This window comes from Phoenix dactylifera, chromosome 2, assembly GCF_051530095.1.
Source record: "Phoenix dactylifera cultivar Ajwa chromosome 2, Ajwa_hap1_PhDact_Kaust_v1.1, whole genome shotgun sequence".
Taxonomy (NCBI): domain Eukaryota; kingdom Viridiplantae; phylum Streptophyta; class Magnoliopsida; order Arecales; family Arecaceae; genus Phoenix; species Phoenix dactylifera.
In genome coordinates this window covers 9,262,360-9,275,291 of record NC_143191.1, presented here as the reverse complement: position 1 = coordinate 9,275,291, position 12,932 = coordinate 9,262,360, and the positions used below count along the sequence as shown (strand labels likewise).

At 38.7% G+C, this 12,932-nt stretch overlaps 1 protein-coding gene across 1 annotated transcript; it reads left to right on the top strand.

Annotated features, from left to right (window-relative positions):
* The first annotated feature begins 5,953 nt into the window (after positions 1 to 5,953).
* LOC103710963 (putative 1-deoxy-D-xylulose-5-phosphate synthase, chloroplastic) lies at positions 5,954 to 10,651 on the top strand. Its single transcript, XM_008796908.5, has 10 exons — positions 5,954 to 6,329; positions 6,804 to 6,929; positions 7,051 to 7,215; positions 7,427 to 7,577; positions 7,801 to 8,072; positions 8,778 to 9,051; positions 9,159 to 9,466; positions 9,650 to 9,931; positions 10,020 to 10,304; positions 10,399 to 10,651. Exons 1-10 carry the CDS (start codon positions 6,042 to 6,044, stop codon positions 10,546 to 10,548), a joined length of 2,301 nt encoding a protein of 766 aa, XP_008795130.3. The 5' UTR covers positions 5,954 to 6,041; the 3' UTR covers positions 10,549 to 10,651.
* The last annotated feature ends 2,281 nt before the right edge of the window (positions 10,652 to 12,932 follow it).

Below are 12,932 nucleotides of genomic sequence, written 5' to 3'. Positions count from 1 at the left end.
GAAACTACTTTCTATAATAAAACATGATTTTCATTATACATATGCTGATCCATAATTTTAATAAAAATATAATATCTTCACTGAAAAACTATATGCATGGAAGATATAATAATTTAAAAAATAATAAGAAGCATAAGATCTACTTACATGTTCAAAAACTAGTAAGAAGTATAAAATTTACTTATCTCTTCCACCTTAGACCTTTAAACTTTACTAGGTAAATCTGTTAAACCTTGGTTCTGATTGTGTTCTCCAGCCTTAATTCTCGATGGGAATGGTGAGTTCAAAGAAAGAAAGAGGGAGAAAGAGGGAGAAAGAAGAGAGGAGGAGGTGCGGTACTTGTGGTGGAGGGTCACGGTGGAAAGGGGCTTCCTATTTATGGAGGTGACCTAGGGTTCTAACGGTCCTTGGAGATTTCTAGTGGCCTTAGGTCTCCTCTTTCTACTAGAAATCACCTTTTTCGGATGGAAATTATAATAAATTTCTTTCATGAAATAAAGAGGAAAATGATATAAAGTTATGAAAAACTATGTCAAAAAGTGAAAGAAAAGAATAGAAAAAAGGACTATCCTTGATACAAAATAGAATGTAGAAAGTTAAAAATAGATAGGTTTTAAAAATTCTTAGAAAGTAAAAAGAATATAATCCTAGAAGTATTGCTAAAAGGAAGAAGAAAGAATCCAACCTTTCCTTTACTTGGCTGGTTGTGTCGGATTTAGAACTTTTTTGACTCTCTTCCTCTAAGTTGCACTGCATGGTGTTGGTGGCCATAGGGAGACTTGGTAGAGTACATGTTAGAGGAGGTAGGTGGTGGTGACAATGTGAGGGAGCGAGAGAGAAGTCGGGCGAAGATTACTCTCTCTCACTCTCTCCCTCCCTCTCTATCACACTCTCTTTTGATTAACTTTATTTTGGTATTATTGGGTTTAAATAGCAATGGCCATTCCATCAATCTAGATATATTGGACATTAAAATGTTAAACTTCATCCAAAAACTGATACTGCACTGCATCATCAAATAGTCTAATGAGCATTAAACCTATCCTAAACAATCTAGTGGATGTGGGAATTTCTCTGGAAGGATTAAAGAGGTGTCGGTGTGCATTTGAGTGCAGCATAAGGAGACAGGCATATGATTTTAAATGATTCTACAATGATAAAATATGCATGTAACAATGTAATATTTGCCAAAGGTGTTGACCAAAAGGATTTATTTTAATGATCACAAAATATTTGAGTATGATACTAATAATTGTGCATTTTGAAAAGATTAAATTCCATCTTTCAAAAAGCTTATTGCATTTAAGTGCATGGAGAAGTATTGGAAAATCAATATTAAAGATAGGAGATGTATACAAACCATTTTAGAATTTTCAGACTAAGAGAAGCCGACTCCAGCCTTAGAAGAGTCAATCCTAGGATGATCATAGACTAAAACAAAAAGGCTCATTTCAGCAGAGTGCTCAAAAGTTGACTCCAGACTTGGAGGAGTTGACCCCGATATCCTAGGAGTTGGTTGGCACATAATCAAGAGTAAACCTCAGATTCACAGAAGCCGACCAAAAAATTGCCATCGGATGGAAACAGACGAATCAATTTGTGCAGCATTTCAGAAGCTGACTCCAATAAGAGAGAAGTTAAGTCCAAACTCATAGGAATCGACCCCATAATGGCCATCACTCTAATACTCTGATACATCTTGCTATGGTACTAAATTTTTCATTTTGTTATAATACAAAATTATCTATTTTCTAATGCATTAGTGTTCTAATACTCAATTCTTTAGCCTTGATATACATAGCTCAAATACTCTTTGTAAGCTTTAGATCTAACAAGCTCTTTCTAATCAGTTTTGGTACATGCTCAATTTTGATGCATGCTCATTTTTGATACAAATCAAGCTCTGATATATACATACAAATCATGCTCAAGCTTTGATACCTACATTAATCCTAATACTCTTTGTTGGCTTCAACTCTGACGCTCGCTAGCTCTAATATATTGCTCTATATTTAAGAGTTTTTTTAAGGAAAAAATTGATGTGCAAATGCATCAAATTGGTTACTACTTCTCTTTAACTGATCAAAAGCTTGGAATATTGAATTTATGAAACTTATTTGCTTGAAAAACATCAATTGCTCTGATACTTTATAGGTTCTCTTCAAATGCTCTAATACTTTAAATGTTCTCAGATAAATTAAGTAATTAAATGCTCAAATAGGTTGATTTATTGAGATGTTAAAATAAAATGAGCTTTGTCGTGCATATACTCAAAGTTTTGTCATCATCAAAAAGAAAAAGATTGTTGACCCAAAAAATTATTTTATGTTTACAAAATATTTGAGTATGATACTAATGATTGTGTATTTTGGAAATATTAAATTTTATTTTGTAGGAAGCTTATTGTGTTTAAGTGCACGGAGAAGCATTGGGAAATCAAATTCAAAGGTTAGAGATGTATACAAACTATTTTAAAATATTTAGATAGGAGGGTTAACTCCAACCATAGAAGAGTCGACCCCAGGATGACTACAAGCTAAAATAGAAAGGTTTATTTTAGCAGGGTGGTCAGTAGTCAACTCCAGGCCTAGAGGAGTTGATGCCAGTATTCTAGGAGCCGACTACAGTATGCACAAGTCAACTAGTACATAATTAGAAGTTAACCCCAGACTCACAGAAGTCAAAACCAGAACTGCCATAGGGTGGAAATAAAAGACTTAATTTCTGAAGAATTTCAAGAGCCGATTCTAATCAAAGTGGAGGTGACCTCAGATGATTAGGAGTCAATCTAGAATGGCCATTCGGTGGAAATAGAATATCCAATTTTTGCAATATTTTAGGAGATGACTCCAATTAGGGAGGAGTCAACCCTATATGTCCAAAAACCAACTCCAGAAAATCAGGAGTCAATTCCTATATATTAGATAGACTGTATCAGCTAGTTTTTTAGCACACGCAGAATGCATAGGCCACTAATGATCCACCAAGGCTCTCCAACGATCAAGAAAGCCTCTCAAACCTCTTCACTTGAAATAAAAGCTTCAAGAATTAAATGGGAATCAATTCTTTTAGTGTATATCCTTGAGGAGCATTTAGTACAAGAGAACAACCTCTATTTTGAGCATTCAATTGAGATTCCAAGTAGGAAAAAGCTTCATCGGCATATTTCTCACTTCTCTCTATGTCCAAATTGAGATGAAAAGTAAAGATAATTTATTAATAAAAAAAGATAACAAAAAAGCTTAAATCATGTTAATATCAACTATTATAGAATAAATCATGTTGCTTTTACGAAATTCTCGCCTCAAAAGTAAACAACAATTTAACATTTATAAATCATTAAAAAATATTTAACTAATCTAAGTGTCTATAGTTAATTTAAATTTGATATGCTTTAATCTTTAATAAGGTTGTAAATGGGTCGAGTTGACCCGTGACCCAACCCAACTCACGTAGACTTGACCTAACTCGAATTAGAGGACCCGTGGGACCAAGCCAGGTCGGGTTCTAAAATTAGACCCATTCCATTTTTGGGTTGAGTCTGAGTTTACTGAATTCAAATCCGACTCGATTCATTTGAAATTTGGATAATTTTAAGTTTTCAATCTTACGATCCAACCTGATCCGATCCAACCCAACCCGAATCTATAAAATTATTTGGATCCGCGGGGGTGCCAACAAGTTATGAAGCCATAGATGGGTTGACCCGAGCAGGACCCAAACTAGGCTCGACCCGGATCCAATTTCTTTTGGTTGGGTGTAGGTTATACGTGGATCCAACCCGACTCGAATAACCCGTTGGGTCAAAAATTGTAACGGTAGACCTGACCTGACTCGATCTTGGTCTAAAATTAGTACTCGAACAAGGAACTAAGTTGGATCAGGGTCACTCATGACTTGACCCGACCCTATTTGCACCTCTAATCTTCAAAAAATAATGAAGAATATGTATATGCCATAAATTCATTAATGATAATTATATCAAAATCAAATGAAGAATAGCATTACCAAAATGAACATCTAATATTACAACTTGACTGAGCCAAGATTTTCAAAAAAAAAGTTTGACAATGTGACTCAATCTTTTTTTGACTTCTCGATCCAACTGAATCATAAAAAACCTGATAAATTTCAGCCAAGTTTTAATTTTTTAATAGATTTTTTGAATATATACCTTTCTAAATATGAGAAATTATATGAATACCCTCATTAAGTTGTTATTTGCATGTATAGCCTTATAACCTTTTTAATCTTTTTTTTTATATATTTACCTATAAAGGTATTCCAGTCATTTTTATTGTAAGCTGTTTATTTTTTGACGATGTTAAATGGTATGGGTACATATGCAAAAGAAAAAGATATACATGCAAATAATAATTTTATGAGAGTATTTATATAATTTTATATATTTAGAAGGGTGTACATGCAAAAAACTCTTCAAATATTCCTAAAGTTGGTTTAGGATTATGTGCAACCTATTCATTTGTTTGTTTGGATGGTTGAAGGGTTAGGCTATGAGGTAGTTGAGAGTTTTGGGATAGATTACTGGAAGAGTTTTTTGAGTCTTAGTTTGGAAAAATGGGAGAAAATTACTATTAATTAAGACAAAAATGAAATTCAGATTTTGGGGACATTAAGTAAAAATAGTGAGAAAAATATCCAACCTATCAGAAGAAAACTTCCTTGGATGTAAGTTTGCAAACATGCTAACAAACAACAACAAAAAAAGTTAAAAAAAAAACACCACGAGAAAAAGGCATTAGGTTTGAGTACCTTTAAAATGTACTTCTCTTCGTTAACAATGGTTACAAACTTTATCGTTAATAATGAAAGAAACTAATAAAGTTTCCCATATAAATAACAAAAAAAACTGTTTTTTTTAATAATATCAATATATATACATGTTTGTCTATATATATATATATATTTACAAATATTAAAAAGCAAGGGACCAACTGTGCATTTTTGGAAATTTATGGCAAGCAAATCTCAAACAATAGTATCGGTCGAGATCTCTGCCTAGATACAGTTGGTAAGAGAATTGAAAATTTATGGCAAGCAAATCTCAAACTATAGTATCGGTTGAGATCTCTGCCTAGACACAGTTGGTAAGAGAATTAGAAATTTATGGCAAGCAAATCTCAAACAATAGTATCGGTCGAGATCTCTGCCTAGACACAGTTGGTAAGAGAATTGGAAATTTATGGCAAGCAAATCTCAAACAATAGTATCGGTCGAGATCTCTGCCTTGACACAGTTGGTAAGAGAATTGGAAATTTATGGCAAGCAAATCTCAAACAATAGTATCAGTCGAGATCTCTGCCTACACACAGTTGGTAAGAGAATTGGAAATTTATGTCAAGCAAATCTCAAACAATAGTATTAGCCGAGATCTCTGCCTAGACACAGTTGGTAAGAGAATGTTTTTGTTTTCCTTTTTTTTTTTGGTTTTTTATTTTTTTGTGGTAAAAATGGCATTTCATATAGCTCTAACTTGAGTACATCCAGCCATATCAAAAGAAAGTAAAGAGTACAAGGTAGGAGAAATATCTCCTACAGATGTCCATGTGATCTCTCCGGAGTGCCGGACAATAAATGAGGCAATCCAGTCTGCTGCACTGTTCGCCTTCCGAAAAACATGTAAAGCCTGGAAATCGCTCAACTCCTGAGCCAGTCTACATGTCTCACGGATGGGAGGATGACCATCACCGTATTTGTCCACTCTCCGATTTCAATCGATCACTACAGAGGAGTCTTCCTCAAGGCATATATAGGTTTTTTTGCTTTCTCTGACCGTGTCCATCCACTTATCCGTTGTCTGGTGAGGTGGCCCAATAAGGAGACCCGGTGCCTATATCTGTTCGACCTCCTTGGCCGGAAGGTTCACGGGGACACGGCAAATGGGTGTTGTGTTTTTGGGGGGGCGTGTAACATGGCGAGTGGTGTTTGAATTTAGCCGATTAATAGCAGCCACAAACAGGAGCCCTCGCCCGTTGCCCTCTCTCTCTCCTTTTCGGTCTCACTCTCAATGGCCATCCAACATGCACGCCCCCACCGCCCTCCCTGCCGCCCACCCCACTACAAGATATAAACTCCAGCCTTCTTTCTTTTCTCTATCCTTCTGGACTCTCCTCCTCCTGCTCCTCTGCTATTCTGGAGTCTGTTGTTGCTTTCTTCTCTTGCTTCCCATGGCTCTCGCTACTTTCTTCTTCCCATGTAATTTCCTTGCCACAGCAGCTTCAGATCCGGAAAAGCCCTATCCCCTGTCTTCCCACTGCCTTGGGGGGGCTGCTCTCCAAGCCCTCCAACATCGAAATAGATTTCTCAAGGTTAGTTTGCTCCATCTTCCAGTCTTGGTCTCTGTTTAACCCTTAATTTTTCCTTCAGGTTACCGTTCTGATACTTTGAACCGTTGCAAGTCCTCTTTAGGTTCTTTAGTTGGAACTCTGTAATGTCAGTGTTTTTTTTTCTGATCTGCATAACCAATGCATGGTCCTATTGCAGATTCTTTTACAAAATAAGGGCATTAATCTTTGTGTAAACTTCAATTCTAATAGACAAAGTTGTATGAGTAGTTTGGTTATTGGTTATGAATTATAATGGTGAAAATTAATTTTTTGAATCTTTCTCGTGATTTATAATTGATGATCTAAGTTAAACGACCATTAAAGTGGTCTAGATCACAGATGATTGTAATTAGGAAATTGAATTATTTTAGCATGTTAGAACTTAAGCAACATATAGATTTCCAGTCAGTAGCATATATAGTCAAGCAAATGGGTTGTTTTTGTGCTGTTTTACAGCCTAGGAAAAGCACATGCGTTTGTGCATCACTATCAGAGAGTGGAGAGTATCATTCACAGAGGCCACCAACTCCTCTCTTGGACACCATCAACTATCCCATCCACATGAAGAATCTCTCAATCAAGGTGAGCTAAGGAATGCCGGAAACCACCTTTCACATGTTCTCTGAAATGTTTGCTAGGGATTTGTGCCAAAAATAAGGCGGCAATGATGCTGAAGTTACAATTATCAATTTAATTCATGCAGGAACTTAAACAGCTCTCAGATGAGCTCCGTTCGGACATCATCTTCCATGTCTCAAAAACCGGTGGTCATCTTGGTTCGAGCCTTGGTGTCGTTGAGCTAACAGTTGCCATCCACTATGTCTTCAATGCTCCTGAAGATAAGATACTTTGGGATGTCGGCCACCAGGTTCTTTTCTTTTCTTCCATGTCTTTTTCCTTCTATACTGTCTTGTGATGTTCTTCTGATAGAGAAAATGATGATTGCTGCTTGACAGCTCTGGAATATAGTTATGAGTTTATTTCGTCTGCTTATTTATCTCTCAAGTATTAATATAAGATTTTCAGTATATGGCAAAGGAATAAAGACCAATTGTTCTGAGAGTTTGATGTTTTTGCAGTCATATCCACACAAAATCTTGACAGGGAGGAGAGACAAGATGCCAACTTTGAGACAGACGAATGGCTTATCTGGATTCACTAAACGCTCGGAGAGCGAGTACGACTCCTTTGGTGCTGGTCACAGTTCCACCAGTATCTCAGCAGCCCTTGGTACCTTTGGAACCTATACCGTTCTCTGAATAAATTACCTAGTTTGTAACAGGAGTTGTGATTATTAACTTCCATATCAACTAAAATCTAATCTCTGGTTTTATGTCTGCATTATAATATAGACTTCATCCTCTTGAGCTGCCATTGTTTTTAGACTGATGAGCCAACTTTTTTTCATTAGTTATTGATTGCTTGAATCCGTGGGATGTTTTCTGGTGATTAGGGATGGCTGTTGGGAGAGACCTGAAGGGCCGAAACAACAATGTGATTGCAGTAATAGGGGATGGATCCATGACTGCTGGACAGGCATATGAGGCTATGAACAATGCTGGATATATTGACTCAGACATGATTGTCATACTGAATGACAATAAGCAGGTTTCTCTGCCCACTGCAAATCTTGATGGGCCTATACCACCGGTTGGAGCTTTGAGCAGTGCTCTCAGTAGATTGCAGTCTAGCCGGCCTCTAAGAGAACTCAGGGAGGTAGCCAAGGTAAGTAAAGTATATATGTTCTTTATAATGGATGGTTCAGCCTGTGGGTGTGGATGTGCCTGTGTGGGTATGTGTGTCTCTTTTCTCCTCCTTGTTCACCCTCTCTAAGAGTAACAACAAGCTTACAAGACTAAAAAATTAGAAAGAAATATTTCTGAACACAGCTTCACCGAACTGACTTCTTGAGGAATTGCTCTTTTATGGACGTTTACAAAAATTTTGTTCGCATGTCTTGTGTAAGATTGACTGTGGGCTAATTTCTGAACTTTTCTATCAAGCTGGATTTTGCAGTCTAATTCCCACTTGAACATAAGATACAATAACAAGGCCTGCCACACCATGTTGGCTATATTGATCCTACTTTATTTTGACTCTTTTTTGTTGAAGAACTTTGCTGTTCATTCTAATCTATTGCCAAAGCTAGTTTATTGCTGGAATCTTACCTTCAGATGATTCCTCTTGTCCTCTATCAAAGTCTTCTTTGTTCTTCCCCTCCAGTCCTATCCAAGGCAACTTGTTGCTTATCCTTTGCGCTAGATTCACTGGAAATGATGGTCCTAATATGGAACGTTCTTCAGTATTGTCTACTGACGAACTAGAATCAATGCCCGTGGCGAAAACAAGCATTATGAGGCAAAAATTATTGTTCTTTTTTCCTTTTCTGCAATCATCAAAGTCTGAATTGTGTGTTTTGACATTTTTTAGGGAGTCACAAAGCAGATTGGAGGGTCAATGTATAAACTAGCTGCAAAAGTGGATGAGTATGCTCGAGGAATGATTAGTGGGTCTGGTTCAACCTTGTTTGAAGAGCTAGGTCTCTACTATATAGGTCCGGTTGATGGTCACAACATGGATGACCTTGTCACCATTCTCAAAGAGGTTAAGAGCACAAAAGCAACAGGCCCAGTTCTCATTCATGTTGTAACTGAGAAAGGAAGAGGATACCCCTATGCAGAGAGAGCTGCAGACAAGTATCATGGTAAAGACTGAATCCTGTGGACGAATGCAGAGTAATGAAGATTTGAAGATGAGGCTCTAGTCAGCGGAAATCTCTACTATGTTCTGACCTGTATTTTTTCTTTGCAGGTGTCACCAAATTTGATCCAGCAACTGGAAAGCAATTCAAAGCCAGTGCCAAGACTCAATCTTATACAAACTACTTTGCTGAGGCTTTGATAGCTGAGGCAGAGGCGGACAAAGACATCGTTGCAATTCATGCAGCAATGGGAGGGGGAACAGGCCTTAACTACTTTCTTCGCCGCTTTCCAACAAGGTGCTTTGATGTTGGAATTGCAGAGCAGCATGCTGTCACATTTGCAGCTGGTTTAGTCTGTGAAGGCCTTAAGCCCTTCTGTGCAATCTACTCATCATTCTTACAACGGGCATATGATCAGGCAAGCCAATGTTGCTCGCAGTATTTCTTCTTCTACTTCCCCCTTCTAGCATTTCCAGCTCTAGTATGAAAACGTGAGATGTAATCAGAAGCCAACTGTCCCATTTCATAAGCGTTTGAAACAAAGCCTCATCAAAACACATGCAGAATTGTGAGAGATTTATGTTTTAGTTTTGTGATGCAGGTGATACATGACGTGGATTTGCAGAAACTGCCAGTAAGGTTTGCGATGGATCGAGCTGGGCTTGTTGGAGCTGACGGCCCAACTCACTGTGGATCATTTGATGTCACATACATGGCATGCCTGCCAAATATGGTCGTCATGGCTCCTTCTGACGAGGCTGAACTGTTTCATATGGTTGCGACTGCAGCAGCCATCAATGATCGGCCATCTTGTTTGCGATATCCAAGAGGTAATGGGGTCGGTGTTCCTCTACCCCCAGGAAACAAGGGCGTCCCTCTTCAGGTATTTGTTAAGGAGACCATGTCCTTTTAACTTTGTGTAAGCTCTCATTACAATCATGAGGACATACTAGATTAAGAGGCATTTGCAGGTGGGCAAAGGTAGGATACTGATCGAGGGTGAAAGGGTGGCTCTTCTGGGATATGGAACAGCAGTTCAGAGCTGCTTGGCTGCTGCTACCCTGGTGGAGCGACATGGTCTTAAAGTAACAGTTGCTGATGCGCGCTTTTGCAAGCCATTGGATCAGGCGCTCATTCGGAGCCTGGCTAAATCACATGAGGTGCTGATCACAGTAGAAGAAGGCTCCATCGGAGGATTTGGCTCTCATGTTGCTCAATTCATGGCACTTAATGGGCTCCTTGATGGCAAAACAAAGGTAAAAAATCCACTGTCCTAATGGTATGATCAAAGATGTTATATTAACAGTCACGCAGGATTACTGATTCTGATTTGTAACATCATGAGTGCAGTGGAGACCATTGGTTCTTCCAGATAGATACATCGACCATGGATCACCAGCTGATCAGGTAGCAGAGGCTGGCTTGACACCATCTCATGTAGCAGCTACTGTATTTAATATCCTTGGACAAACCAGAGAGGCTCTTGAAATCATGTCATAGTGGGGCCAACAAAAAAGTGTGGTTTTCACCTGGATAGAGAGGGTGGTCTTTCTCCTCACGATTGTAAATTTTGATGTTAAGAAGAAAACAGTTCTGTGAACAAGCCCGGTTGCATAAATGACATGCTTGACCAAAGGATGATGACAAATGGATTCTAACTGTTAAGAAACATTGGACCTCAACAGGAAAATTTTCGACGCTCCATGACAGCTCTGGTTATTTATAATATTGTCAAGGATACATGTTTTTGTTTGCTTTAAAAAAAAGAAATAGAAAAGAAAAGAAAATGCAGATTTCTGACATAAGAAATGTAGAGAGTGTGGCACAACCAGAAGACAATCAGAATTCTTCACACTTCATAAGAAAACCATTTATTGATATCATGAGGCCTTGTAATAAAAAACCATTTCATCTGAACATTGTTGAAATATGGGGTTCTCAGAGTTTTCAGATGAGGAGAACAAGCGCCCCCAACCACCCGACTATTTTCTAAAGAAGAAAATTGGTTTCCTCAAATGTATCATTTCATTAAAACGTTAGGATGATAACTCTAATCCACCTGGTTGTGATGAGAATTATCAATAGCTACAACAAAATCACACTATATCTGAAATCACTTTAGTTTTTTGTCTCTCGAAAGCACCGACCTAAAGGCTGACTGGGACAACCGCATACGAAATTGACCTACTCTACTTCATGGATCAACCAACATTCTCATGCACAAGCTCAAGCAAAAATGGGATGATGAAATATCAGCTGAGGTTATTTCCATTCAATACTGTAATTACAAAATAGCATCGCCTTGACAGCCAAATGATTATATAAAATAAGTATAAGACTGAGACATTGAGACTGAGTCTAGCAACTAGAAAGATCGGGTCAAGAGGCTATTGATCGAATTCCTCCAATTAGCGCTTCACCTTGCCTGAAAACAACTTGAGGATGGTCGGGTCCTCATAGACTACAACATTCAGGAGTCTTCATCAACTACCACATTTAGAAGGAGTCCGACCTCCACCTCATACTGTTTTCTTTAAGAAAGAGGTGACCTCACCTAAGCGGTCCCTAGTGAGGACTCCATGACGTCCCTTGAACTTGGCTGAAGATTCATACTCTATTATTTTGGTGGCCTTCCTTTCTACTTCTATAGCCCGATGCAAGCGATCTGTTTCTCCCTTTCGAGTTCAGAAGTCTGGAGCACCGCCTCCTCCACCCATACTTGGAATCCTCTCAACTCAGCCTCTATTTTTACCACTCTCCAACGAACATCACCAATTTTTTCTATAGCCAACCGACTCTACAAAAGCCCTAGCTCCATCTCGATCTTGGCCACTCTCTTTATGGCATATAACATGATGAGCAAGAGAGCTTCAAGATGATCTGGAAGTTAGTCTGCTAACAAGAGCTCCATGCACTCGAACAAAGAGGATATAGAGGAAGAAGAAAGAGGCATAAACCTATCCCATCCATTGGGTGAAGCCCCTTCCTTTTGTGGAGGGTCCTGATAGCTGTGATTGTCTCAGTTGGCTTGATCGTTGGACATATGGTGCGATCTTTGAGTCCTTAAAATAGCTGGATATGTGGCGGGTCCCTATGCCCTTGACGATAACCCTTCCTCTAGGAAATGCTCTCAAAATCTCAACCTTCAGAGGCCATTACTTAGAATTGCAGCCCTTATAATGGTGGCTTGTGATTTGATAATATGATCCTCCTAAAGCGAGACCGAGAAATTTTTTTTGGAATAATCGAAGATGGCTAGAGTGACGTCATTTGATCACCTATTCATGAGGCTACCTAGTGGCCTCTAGATGCAGTGGACTTCAACCTCGACTATATTAAAACCAAGGAGTAAGTAGCTTGAAAATTCCATGACCGGTTTAGGCGCCGATCGATGAAAGCCGATCAAGCTGTCTCAATGAACGAGCCCTAGAAAGCATATGGACATGCTACCAGTGTTGGACCAAGCTATAACACTCAGCAAAACAAAAACAAAGAATGAGATTTTGAAAAAGTCATTCTTTATAAAAGATTGCGAGGAGGGTTACAAAATATGGAAGCAAAAAAGAGAAGGTCCCTCCTCCCTTCACTACCAAGCTAAAAAAATGAAAGGCCTTTCCTATTCCTCTCCCTCTCCTCCTTCCCTTTTAGAAGAAGGTCCCTCCTCTTTGACAATGGCAGGTCCTTCGGGAGTAATGTGGCTAAGTTCAACTTGAGGGTGTGGCTCACCGACTATTGTTCGACATGCCTCGAATCCCTTTTTGAAGGAGTCCGTAGCTGCCTTCAGCATCTCGCTGCAAAAGTCCTTCAAGCTTTTAAATTTCTAAACTACCCATCGAGCCTTCATCTTTTGGCATCGGTAGCCAACTTCTTAGCTCAAATGGCCC

Coding starts and splice junctions, on each gene's coding strand:
- LOC103710963 (XM_008796908.5), top strand. CDS start 6,042: ATGCACGCCCCCACCGCCCTCCCTGCCGCCCACCCCACTACAAGATAT. Junction 7,216..7,426: donor TTTGGGATGTCGGCCACCAG/GTTCTTTTCTTT, acceptor ATGTTTTTGCAG/TCATATCCACACAAAATCTT. Junction 10,305..10,398: donor TCCTTGATGGCAAAACAAAG/GTAAAAAATCCA, acceptor TCATGAGTGCAG/TGGAGACCATTGGTTCTTCC.